The sequence below is a fragment of the Lepisosteus platostomus genome, chromosome 6, assembly GCF_059453375.1.
Source record: "Lepisosteus platostomus isolate fLepPlt1 chromosome 6, fLepPlt1.hap1, whole genome shotgun sequence".
NCBI classification, from domain to species: Eukaryota; Metazoa; Chordata; class Actinopteri; order Semionotiformes; family Lepisosteidae; genus Lepisosteus; species Lepisosteus platostomus.
In genome coordinates, this window is record NC_142616.1 from 52962478 (window position 1) to 52975549 (window position 13072).

Consider the following 13072-nt stretch of genomic DNA (forward strand, 5'->3'; position numbering starts at 1 on the left):
TCTACCTTCCACAACAGAAAAAAACTCAAACACACACACAGCTGCCAAAAACTCCAATGGCATGCTACTCCTACTGTATATAAGAATTTAAAATTGTGCACAATGATGGTTTTCACACCTCAAATGTGTATTTGATTATTTCACAGTTCATTAGACCAGCTGTTCAGCACAACAGTACCCAGCTCAATGGGAATTTTCTTAATTGGAAATGCCAAGACCTTGCTATTCACCAACAGGAGATTTTCAGGCTAAAGTGATAATGTCAAAATATGACTTTACAGTCTGTTTCTTGATCCAAATAAAAAGGATAACACATTCGGTTCAATGTGTTATCCTTTTTATTTGGACCAAACATTCAAAAACATGTTTTTAAAAATCTATCAATGTCATAATTCTTTGCATCAACTCAGTAGTAGTGAGTTCTGCTTTCTTGTTCATATCTAGACACTACTGTTTAAAATACTTGCATTTGTAATTTTATTACCGAACAGTTTTTCAGAAACTCATAGCATCACATAATACACATACCGTACTGTACACAATACAATACAGGTATGACAACATGTGTAAAATGAAAACAGATAAAAAAGAACAGCAATACGTCAACTTAGCACTCAGGCAACCCATGAGTAAAGCTTAAAATTATTCATTAAAAGCTCTTTAAAAAAAATTGGAAAATGTTGGCAATAGCAGAGTTTCCAATGGATTTGGGCAATGAGTTTCACAGACGTTTTGCTCTACAACCCACTGTGTGAAGCCTTGTCTTCAGCAGAGTAAGAAGGCCTGAATCAGCAGATTTGAGTTGGACTATATTCATGCAATAAGTCCTTAACATAGCCTGGAGCTAGACCATTAAGTGCCTTATAAGTGAGATCAAGAGATCCTCTAGTCTCTAGGTAGAGAACAATTTTGTGAGCAATAGTACACCTTTGTCCCTTATACTGTCACTGAGTGCCAGAATTATTTTTTTTATTTAACTGGGCGACAATTAATTTGAATGAGAGAAAATTATCGCTCTCTTTGTTACGATTCACCTACAGGTTTTCTGGCTGGTTTTGACCTGGCTGAATTTTCTTGGAAGGTATAAGGAAATTACAAATCAATGTTACATAGACACCTCACACAATATGGCAAGAAATATTGAAAAAGAAGGCAGATATTACAATGACGCACATTTACCTTCTAAATTAAATTCTTAAATAAAATATTTTGCATAAACGATACACACCATTTACAGCTATGGTTATTTTGGAGAAAGATAAAAGAGATCTTTAAGATTTCTTACAACAAAAGTGTAAAAAAAGAGTGTAGCTTTCAATTCTTGTGTGCAATACGCCTTTGCTTTCTCCCACTCACAAATCAGATGATTCTCCCCATAGAAGCAAATGGATATCTACAATAAGAGAACCAGCATGGTACTATGGACTGAGAGCTTGCCAATCAGTGGTAATAGACAGACAGCACAACAGGTTCTGCAGTAGTTGAGTGTAAGCAGACACAAAAGGTTCCTTACAAAAGAAGATGAAAATGGAATAAAACTGTAAGCCCCTTTGATGCCTTCTAAGCTTGTATTATCTGTTGAATTTACCCTACCTATAACTCATTTACCTTTGCAAAACAAAGGCTGTACAGAAACAGAGAAAACCTTAAGTAATTTCAAGAGAGCCCAGATGATCAAAGCACAGAGATTTGCAGACAAAACACTGATATCCTCTGGTCTCTTGGTAATGTGGGAGAACCATTTTTTTTAAAAAAAGAGTAAAATTTACAAAACAGTGCTCATGACATTGACTAAATGTAAACCGGAATAAACCACCCCACGCAGTAATGGAAATAGAAATTCAGAACTGCATTTAAACAAAACATTTTCTTTAACAGCAGAGGAAACTGTTGTGCTAATACTGTACATTTCCTTTCAGTAAAAAATCTATCTATTCACTGGCCTCTGACAGATTTATAAAGAACATCAGAATAAATTATTTTATCCATGGTATTATTTATGAACTAAACATGAATCTTTGTGTATGTAATACTATTCAGAATAAAACACTTTTCTTTATCTGTCATTATTTGTAAACAACAGTCTATTTCACTAATGGTTTTGAGTTAAAGCTCCCCCTACCGCTCTAACACATAGACACAGAAATGTGATAGTACAGCTTCCAACACTAGCCTTTAGTGTAAAAACGGTGAGAAATATTAACAAGGAATTGAACAAACCCTGTTTATAACTTATCCAATATTTAATCTAATATCTAATATTTAAACAAAAACAACAAAAGCAAGTAAAAGATGCTTTGTTACACATCTGATTGGCTAAGCTAATGAAACACCCTTTACCCACTTAAAAGATAATTGCGAGTAAGTTCAGTATAGGTTGAACAACTGGAAAAAGGACACTTTGTGAGGAATCTAAAGTCCACGCCAACATTTCAGTATACCAAATGTGATTTTTAACATTTAAAGTCATTAAGCATTGAAATTTAAAATATCATGCTTTTTTTAGAAAACAAAAATGGTTTAAGATAACAAGATGTTCTTTTGAAACCAAATTCAACATGGTGTCACAGTTTTAAATGCAGCAACAAAAAAAGACTTGAGCAGGTTGCTTATGATACTGTGCCTTTTTGGAAAATCAAATTAGGTTCTTGACCAAATAAGGTTTTCCAGATCGCCCCTCTTTTGTCAATTATGCAGGTTTAATCCAATTATAAAAAGTGTGTGAATAAAATCCATTAGCGAGTGTCTTGTTAGGCATGTGAACAGAGAGAGTGAGCTGACTTTTCCATGTCATAAACCCGTTGCTCTTAAAAGAAAATACAAATTTGCTCCATCAGCCATCAGAAGTTAAACATAAACTTTGCTAAAATGTCAGAGAGGGGTTAGAGACACAGAACCCAACATCAGCACTACGTTCTATAGAATGAAGTAGCACAAAACTGTCTGAGAACACAGACAAAAACGTAAAAAGTATCAATCATCATTCCTGTCCTTTCTACTTGCTCCTTAAGTGCATGACCACACTGTGACCCTTATGACCTCTTTGGTGGAAAGTGTTAAGCAATTAATTTGCAGTTTAAAACTAAATTATTCAAGTGAACCACATGCGTTACAAGTTCAAAACGTGCACAATTAAGAAAAGCATAAACAGATTAAAATTCCCTAGTCATTACACTGTTAAACAACACGTGGGTTTCAAAACACATCAATGACTGACAGTTTCACTTGTGAAAAGGAAAGTATTACCAGTCTTCTTAAAATCTTAACACAGGAAACTGATGATGCACATCTACTGTAGGTATCACTAGTAGCACTAGTATTACCATTATTAGCACTAGTAGTATCAGCAGAGCTTGCTTACATTAAGGAGCCAGTTACTCCAAGTTACCTGACAAACTTCATACAGCAGTTTGTATTGCTCCTCTTGCTTCTGAAGAGTACACAGACTGCATCCCATGATGAAGGTTATTTCAACATAAATTCTTCTAATCCAGCAAGACGGACAGGGAAGGAAAATAAACTGTTACTTGCTGAGCAGCTCCTTCATGTGCTCTAGGTAAATGAGTTTCACTGCAGATGATCTACACTGGTGCTGCCTGTCTTAGCAGGCTTGTGACTCCAGTGCTTACACTGTCTCTGGCTCTCATTCACTCAGTGAGCACTGCACTCCTGCTGCTGCCTCACACAAGCTACTGAAGCGTGCGCCACGGCACAGCCTATATACGCCTGCTCATGCATATTAATCAGCTCTCATTGACTATTCATGACATGCACTGTTACAGGGGGCCATAATTGCCGAGTACGACAGATGAAGTTTCATTAATTACCAATCATTACATCTATTGTGCCGAAACAAAATGACAGGCACTGCAGCATTTTGTAGCTGTTATAAACAAACATGACTTTCACGCGAGAGGTCAGCCAGGGAGAATTTTTACTTCTGCATCTTTGTCTGCAACAGGCTCTGAAATTCTAGATCCGGTTTCATACCCAAATGCACTAAAATAAGTACATTTTTCAAGTTGTTGACTGTCATGATTATTTAGTACGCTTGCAAAAATGTAAAACCAATGTATAGCAGAGCAAATGAACACTGTAAGGCAGGTCCATATTGCAAAATAAATCTGACTATAATGCTAATTCCTCTTCTATTAATGCATGCATAGTTGTTTACAAAAATGTGTATTCCAAGTGTGTCATATAAATGTACATCAACAATGTGTATATCTCTCATTCTATTTTATGATATTAACACCTTAGGAGAGTTCCAAACACTAGAAAACATATGTTCAAATACTGGGCACACTGTGTAATTTAACTTCAAAAAGAGTATTTAAGAAGAGTCCCATTTATTATTTTACAGTAATTCTGAGCAGGGGAGGAATGAACAGGATGATTTTGGTGTATCTGCTGTGTTTATAATAGGAAATTGTTGCACAGTACAATCAGGTTCAAACCCGCTTTCACCTAACAAATTACATTCTGATGAAACTTAAGTCGGGTTCAAGCAGTTATAAGATTCACTTTTGAAACGTGAATGCTGTACAATGGCTAAGGTATTCAAAATTGATATGGGATCTGTTTTTGCCCCTTTCAATTGCTGTTATCATATTCCATTTTGATCTACTCTGGTTTTAAACCGCTGAACAGTATGTTTCTGAGGATATGATAGTTATCTCATTCATTGTACTTGAGTAGGCTGTGGTTGCATTTTCCAGTGTGCAAAGGATTCTGTGGAAATGTGAGATCATTTTCTTAATTAGTACATTATCAAGGGGCCTCAATACTCAGATTTCTCTGTTTTAATTTGTCTTGATAGGTCTGAGCCAAAGTTGAGTAAAAAATAAAAGTAACACTAATCTCTTTACAACACTGAATACAGTAATACAAGTACAGTAAAAAAGTAGAATACAGTGTTTTTTGGCACGACAAGCATTTCATTATATTTGCTAAGCAATCTTCACATAGGTCAGAAAATGCCCTTTCTAACACCATAGCTGACAAAGCGATGCCATCTCATCCAGCAGACCCGGCGTCAGCCCTGTCGAGGAGACTTGGTGCCAATCAGTCAACCAACACAAATGCCAATTAACAAACATAACTAGTGCTGAATGCAATTTGAATACAGTTCCAGCCATGCTTATTGCCTTAGGACGGCACCATCCCAGGAACACTGCAGCCCTGTCTAAGAATGCAAAATGATGAACTCATGCAATTACTGACTTGCATTCTATAGCTGATGTCACTTGACATTTCAGTTACGGTCTCAGTCAACACAGATGGAAGGTGGGAAAGTGGACTTTCTGCAAATTTGCAGAAACTTGCTTTCTATGAAGCGCCAAATAACAGCCAGAATAAGTTAGTGTATTTTAATTTGCCATGGACGTGGATCATGATATTTTCAGTGAAACAAAGGGAAGCGGAGCAATTTGCTGATTAAATCCGTAATGAGAGGGAGATTAAAGTCAGCCTGAATTTATGTTCAGTTTGCATCAAAGAATTGCACAAAAGAATATCAAATTAAAACAAAAGAAAACACATGAACTCATAAATAAATCAAAATATCATTGACTTTAACAATTTGCTGCATCAAGATACTTATTTTCCCAAGACTATTGTTTTTTGTCTTCCAAGGTACAAAAAACATCTTGTAAATAGTAGAAGCACCACAGAAGTCAACATTTCACATGAAATAGCCATTATTCACTCAGTTTGTGTTCACAGAACCTCTCTTCGTATCAGTTCATCACTCTGTTCTGGGATAGGGTCTCTGCATCACGTAAGATTCATGTCATGAAACAAACAGCACTTACCAACGTCATATTTGGAGGGATGAAGTCGCAGTACCTGCTGAAGACTATTTGGATGTTGTGATAAACAGAGTACTACTTTTAAGTGGAAGAGAACCTCATAAATAAGAGTGTCTCACTCTTTCAGAGTGCCTCACAAATAATAATGTGAGACCATCCAAGAAAAAAAGCTTCTTGGATGCCGCAGCTGTAGATGATTTTGGTGAATCAATCTGTGGCTCTTTTCCCTCTGGACAAGAATGTCCAATTGTTCAAGTAAACATGGTGACAGGAAAACACTGTGCAAAGGGTGTCCTTTGGTTGTTAAACTGAGGTCCTGACTACTTGATCACTGAACATCTTATGTCTTTGTAAGAGTTCGCTCTGGTGTTCTACCTAAAATCCACTTGTACAATCTGGCTTTCCTAAAGGTTCCCCTTAATTCAATTTCTTGTTTCTCTACATAAAGTGCTGTATGACTAGGCTGTTGGTGCATCAAGACTGGTATATGAAGTGGATCCCCCCTTTATGAAAAGCGCTCTGTGGTTCTTTGAGATAAAAAGTACTGCCGAACCTGTACAAAACCACAACCACAGTTTTCCTAGGCCCTGGTCTCAACAGGTTAATATATACAGTATTACTGTATTATAAACTATAACAGGATAGCTGTACAGGTATGCCCTACAGAATAATTTTTATCTGTCTTCCACCAAGAAACATAATACTGAAAAAAACACTTTCCTTCAAAATTAGGTTTTTATACTGTATTAATTTTCTCTAGCACAGTTCCATACTTACACTGTAAGGCATTAAACACAGGATCCTACGATCAGAAGAGTGTGGAAGCAATCTGTTTTTTATTTCCTTTTAATGATAACCAGAAATCTAAAAAACAATATTATTAATTGCTTTTTGCTTAAATATTTATGATAGATTAAGTAATTATAGATTTTTTCTTTAATATGGAAAGATATGTTGTTATGGAAGCTAAAACAGTGTATTGAATTTTCATGCCTAGTTCTGTACCTACTGTTACCAACATTTTCATTTCACACCCTGGCTTTCTATATATGATGATCGTAAAGCTGCTCCAAATACATAGACAGTACAATAAATATTACAGGATTAAAAAATGTAATGAGAATGGTAAAGTAGCCAGAGGCACCCTTTAAGGATGAGTTATACAATGTAATGTTTGCTATTATTCCTTGTTTTGCTCTTCCTTTGTCACAAGGCCATTTCTTGTTCACCTAAACATTTACCCTTCTGGGTGTAATCACGTACACAGCTCTATCAAACACAACCCAACTAGTACATAACCTTGTAACTATAGCCTAGGGTCAAGCTGTGTCAAAGAGTTATAGAAATGATGCTGTGTGGCTGCAAGTTGATATCAGTAATGTATTTCAGGAGAGACAAAGCATCAAAATTATCTCCACTACCTCTTACTGGACAATCTCCTATATAAAAAGAAAAGCCCTCTGTTGACGCAGATAGATCTTCTCACAGTCAAAACTAAATTTCTGAATTAACAGAAAATTTACAACATGATTGATACATTCAACAAGATGATCATTTGTTTATCAGTAAAAAAATGAGGAAAATACACACAAGATATTTTAACTCTTTTTTTGGCCACTATAAAAACAACAGTCCATTTCTTCACCTGTATAGCTTACCTTATAGAACTTTACTATGATATACAGTACCATGATATAAGAGAGAAGATTGAGAAATCCAAAAAGGATTCATTTTAATCCTTTTAATTCCTGGTGTTATCTGCATGGATTTTGTATGTTCTCCCTGTGTTCACCTGGGCTTTCTAGGGTGCTCTGGTTTCCTCCCACAGTCCAAAAACATGCCGGTAGGTTAAGCTAGCTTCTGGTTAAATTGGCCCTCATCTTATTGTGTGTGTGTTTGAGTCTGCATGTGCCCTGTGATTGACAGGCGTCCCATCCAGGGTGTACCATCCTTGTGCCCGTTGGTTACCAGGAGAGGCTCTGGCTTCCCTGCTATGCTGGATTAGATGTAGGGGTTAGAATACGGATGGATGTCTTAACCATCTTTACTAAAACACAGTCTTATGTACATTGGTGAACCAAAGAATACCATTAAACAGCCAGGGCATTTACTAGAAAAATCTCAGTTTACCTTGTTCAAGACAGCAGCCGTTGAACACACAATTCAGTAGTTCAGAGACAGGAGCCATGAACACCACTCCAAATATCACAATTAAAAACAATAACACACTGAGCGGTCTGATAAATGAAGATACTGTACATACAAAGGGAAACTGTTGGACTGAAAACTAAATGCATGGTATCAACATGAGAAAATTATGGGAAACCAAAACACACGTACACTTATCACGACAAATGTTAATAAGTCTTGCTTCGTAAATGCCAAACCTCCTACTGTACATTGATGTTATATGTTCTGCCTATAAACAAGTAAGGATCAGTAACACAGCATTTAGTCTCAGCACCTCAGGATAAAATATATTGTTTGCCAGCCTGTGATTTCTTGTCAACACGCTTCAAACAACATTTTGATCTGGAGAAAGAAGCCAGCATCAGCAACAGTTAATTAGAACTTAAAATGTTCGCAAGCCATGGTGTGACTAACAAGTGAAACTAAAGTAATGATGTAATCTTGCTTGTCAAAGTGAGAATAAAAAGGGGACACAGAAGGCACGCTGTGCCATGGGACCCAAAGTGCCATGTCATTCTCTAATTAACTAGCTGATCCTTTAAACTGTCAAACTCCACCAGGAACAGCACGGTCCAATGTCTTATTAATATTCATATCTGGCCATTTAGAACTGTGATTTCAGTCCCAATGGTTATAGTTAAACAGTTGTCCATTTATTTTTTTAAACTAGCACTGATATAACGAGAGGCCAAGCCAAAACAGAGAATCACTAACACACTGTTGGAGTCAGGTCTCTGAGGATGCATATTGATTTTTCAGTAATTGCAAACATGAATCTATTGAAAAAACAGTTATTTAGTTTAACATTTGCTAATCAGTGGTGGTTTTATATTTCCTACTATGAAGCTCTACCACTCCTTTGTTTATACATAATGGACTTTTTTCTTATTCCTTTTCCAGTTGTCAACTAAATGCAATATTTCACACAGGCATCACACCCATCTGATATTAAAATATATTTAGAGGCTATTAAGTTGGGTTTGTTATTTACATGACCAAAACTGATATAAACTGCATGTTCCATAAAACAAATCTGCAACACATTTAGCATAAACATATAAATTTAAACCCTTCTGTTTAGTGTCTCCTCTCAATCGTTTAGCATCTTAGCTACCCTGTTGTTAGAACAGCAAGTTAATTCATGTTGACCTTGGCATTTGTCATGCAAAGGGAAAATGTCAGCCTATCAGTTTTATCATCAGTCAGTCTGGCCAACAAAAAGTTGCTGAATGTTCTTGAATTTAATGTCTGCTGGGATTTTATGATCTGGATCAAAGAGTACACTTATTAAGCCAAAGAGGGTGACAATTTGGCAGCCCAAAGGCGACATGTCAGTAGATAGAAGTGACAAGAATGATGGAACCAAGACAATGAATTTTTCATTCCTTTTTAACTACATACTAGGGACAGTCATCATATGTGATACACAGTGCTGTATATATTTTCTGTATGAACCCAAGCTAATTGGACAGATGTGAACAATCTGATTTTGTTATAAATGCCATTTCAGACAACAGAAAGTGCAAAAACGACAGTGAATTACAAATTACCTTTTCTTCTTTGTTTCTGTATGTATTTTACCCCCTAAAATCTTTAGCTATTGGAAATAGGATGCAGTAATCTTTAGAACTCTCTATCATTGCAATCTTCTTTCAGTTGACATTGGCTCTTGACTGCATAGTCTGCTTATTATATTCTAATCTAAAGAGGATATGAGAGTATGAGAGCTGAATGAGGGACAGGGCCCCTTAATATGACCAAGTCTGCACTGTTTTAAGATTGTTTTTCTAATGGGGCTACACAATTATTGTTTTTCTGGAGTTTCAGTACAAAAAAATATTAACTTAATGAGTTCTATAACAGAATGTAGTCCTCCCTAATGTATGGTTCAGTCTGTCCACTACTTGGTTTTTTGTGCATAATTTATCAGGCAGCTGTCAAATTCAGGCTGTTGTTCAGACTGGATCCCAGTTCCCTCTAAAAAAAATGGAACACGTGCCAGTTGAATTAAGCCCTACACAAAATTCCAATTGGGAAAAATAAATTAGTTGTATCTTTCCATAAAATACATCAACGAATCAATCTGTGTGAGCAGTGCAGAACAGTTTGCAAATGTAGTGTTATTGTAGGATTTTTAATAACATCCATCTAACCAGAATGTTTCAGTTGCTTTGTGACACCTTTACATGAATGCCAATACTGTATATGAATGCAATTCAGCAGTATGTATTTTATTACTATCTAAATTATTAAAGTTTTGCAAAGTGAAGTTTGACATCTGTAGATTGTGGATTGTCATTGAGTTTTAAGTCCCGCAAAGTTTGTTGCTGATGTACTGCAGTACAAAATGGATATAAATGACTATTAAGACTTTACATTAGCATCAAGTATATATAAATCACAGTAAAATTTAAATTGAATGCAATTAATTTATGAATACACACTTTTGTCAAAAACGGTATAAAAATAAAAACTATAACACACATTCAGACATGGTGACTGAACATAATATTAGGGCTTGACACATAAGAAGATGGTGAAATATGCTCATGAAAAAAATAAAAATTCATCTCAATAGGGGAAAAGAATTCAACATAAAATAATTAAATTGATGAACAAACACTGTACTGAACAATATAAAGGAATGAGTAGAAGGTGCTCCAATGGGGTCTGTTTTTGTGCTTACTTTTTCAGTATTCTTATCAAAGAAAGTAAATACTGTAGACTACCTTCAACAAAAGGCTATATCACTGAGTAACACAAACACATTTAATCTCTCTTTTCCATCCTGACAAAGCTACATACTGTATACATTCTTTGTGCACTCTCACAAAGATTATGGGGGGCTTGAGGGGGCTAAAAACAAGCTGGTTTAATACTCTAGTCTGGTTGCTTTTTGTGAAGAAAAGCTTCCCATTAACACATTATCATGAGGTAAACAAATGATCCTTGAATGTCTACTTTGCAGCAGTCTGGTTATTACAATGATGTCACTATAAATGAGAAAAAATAGAAAAAGAAGTCATTTTGGGTAAGCATTGGCATAGGAAAACAGCACAACTGTGGTTTTCCTAAGACAGCTTTAATGCTCGCACTTGTAACTGGTTTAAAACGTACACATTGCCATAAATCCATCTGGTTTTGAGATTTTAAGTAAAATATTGTAGGACACAGATGAGTCTGGAATCTTCACTTCAGATTCACTCTTATTTAGACTATTTTTAGAGGAGGCTGGATTTCACCTGAGGGATAAAGATAGATTTGAAAGTAAAATATATCGAGGGGGGTGATGACAGCAAATGAATCTAGTGGCTGTAAATGTAATTTCCAAGCCCAGTTGACAGATTTAATATGTCTTCAGAGCTGGCGGTCTTCCAGTCCATAAAAGAAAGACCCCTGGCCAAATGAGAATTTGAGTGCATAATTGGTGCACTAAAACCATGACCCAACCTTTGGTACAATAAAGAGAGAAAGGTAAATGCCCATAACGAGACATAAAAACTATTTAGAATTAATTACCTAAATGCCATGACATTCCTACTGCAGGTACTGTAACTTATGCTGCCTGTCAACACAGTTATTCCATTAGAAATTATGAAGTTCACATTTCATACACTACATACTCCATAGCCCAAACTAAATAAAAAATTTCAGCCCCTCTACCAAGCACAAATTACAGTACATACCCTTTGCTTGATGGCAGATTCTGTTTAGTGCCCTGCTGTCTTATACTGGGTTTGTAAATATTGACCAACATGTGGATGGAAGTTTTGATTTAACTGGGGCAGACAGTATTTAACTAATTTTAATTTCAAATCAGCGAATATCTGGAAAACTGTTCTTCAACTTGGCGGTCATGTTTGGTCTAATCTAATGGCTTCTATCAATCTGTGGGCTCAGAAGTGCACCCTATCAAGGGTAATGGTCTAATTCAATCACCATTTAACTGAGTGATCTAACAAACAGTACAACATGTCATCTTTTCTTTAAATGTAAGATTTTCCTGTGTTTTGACAAGAATTGTTGGTCACACTCTTTGCTGCAAACACCACCTCCATTCAATGCACATTCATTACATTATGGTGCTCTTGGAAATTGAAGGGGCTTTTGACAGATTAATTTAATTTTATCCCAGTGGATGATGAAAGCTTGGTAAATAAAATAAGCAATATCTCACAGCTGAATATGCTTAAAATAGGTGACTGCATAAACAAAAGGTATACAAGCAATCTATAATTTAATTTTATACTTAGTTTTTCTTCTTGATTCTCTGTTAAAGGAAATATTTGTTTAGCAAGAAAAACTATTCTCTGCCTCAGTTCTTAAGCCTTTGGGTGAGCACAGGTGCTAAAAAATATTTGAAGAGTAATGGAATTTATTAGTGATTAAATTATTGCATTTTCTATTTATAATTCATTAAAATTACTAAGCACACAAGCCAAATAATTTTGGATTTAAATGGAGTACAATGTACTGTGGAAATGACTAATTCTTGATGACAGACTGACAGGTGCACTTTTAGAATACACCTACAAAACTGGTAGGACTGTAATTTCTTTCATGAAGCACTCAAAATAAAATAGGACAACTGAATAAAAAACAGTAAATAACATTAACAATCAATGAAGAACTACTTTCATGTAGCAAAGGGTGTTTCAAATCAAATCACTAGGCTGTCACAGTCCATCAGACTTGAAAACCTCAGCACAGTACATCTGCTGGAAAGTAAACTGCTGTGCAAGAAATCCCATAGGAACAGGCCGTATGTATTGGGCTGCCAACTGAAGAGTCATGATTCAGTCTGGCAGGGGCAAAACTCTGACACATTTGCCTTTAATTGCCTAGTTCTCTTGGAAGAGACACTCCTGGGTGACACTGCTTCTACTGCAACAAAGGGTAACACCCATGGCTTTCTGTGGTTGGCAGGGCTATGAATACCTAATTACCTAATCTGCTCTTTTTATGAGCAGACAAGGGAGCAATGTGCAGTAGGAGTACTAAAGCTCCCTGCATTTTTAGGATTGGTTTTTCCCAAAATTCCATATGTTCGAAAAGGAATTTAGGGCAAAATT

The 13072-nt window shown here is 35.9% G+C and overlaps 1 protein-coding gene across 3 annotated transcripts in view; it reads right to left on the bottom strand.

Annotated features, from left to right (window-relative positions):
- Positions 1-13072, bottom strand: part of pdzrn3b (PDZ domain containing RING finger 3b) — a 115603-nt gene that overhangs the window by 21984 nt on the left and 80547 nt on the right. The window contains exon 1 of one of the 3 annotated variants that reach the window (XM_088636345.1): positions 3389-3686. The exons of the other annotated variants lie outside the window; for them this stretch is intronic. Within the exon in view, the coding sequence (XP_088492471.1) occupies positions 3389-3457 (69 nt within the window). The 5' untranslated portion in view covers positions 3458-3686. Of the gene's footprint in view, positions 1-3388; positions 3687-13072 lie in introns of those variants that run through there. 3 annotated transcript variants of the gene reach the window in all.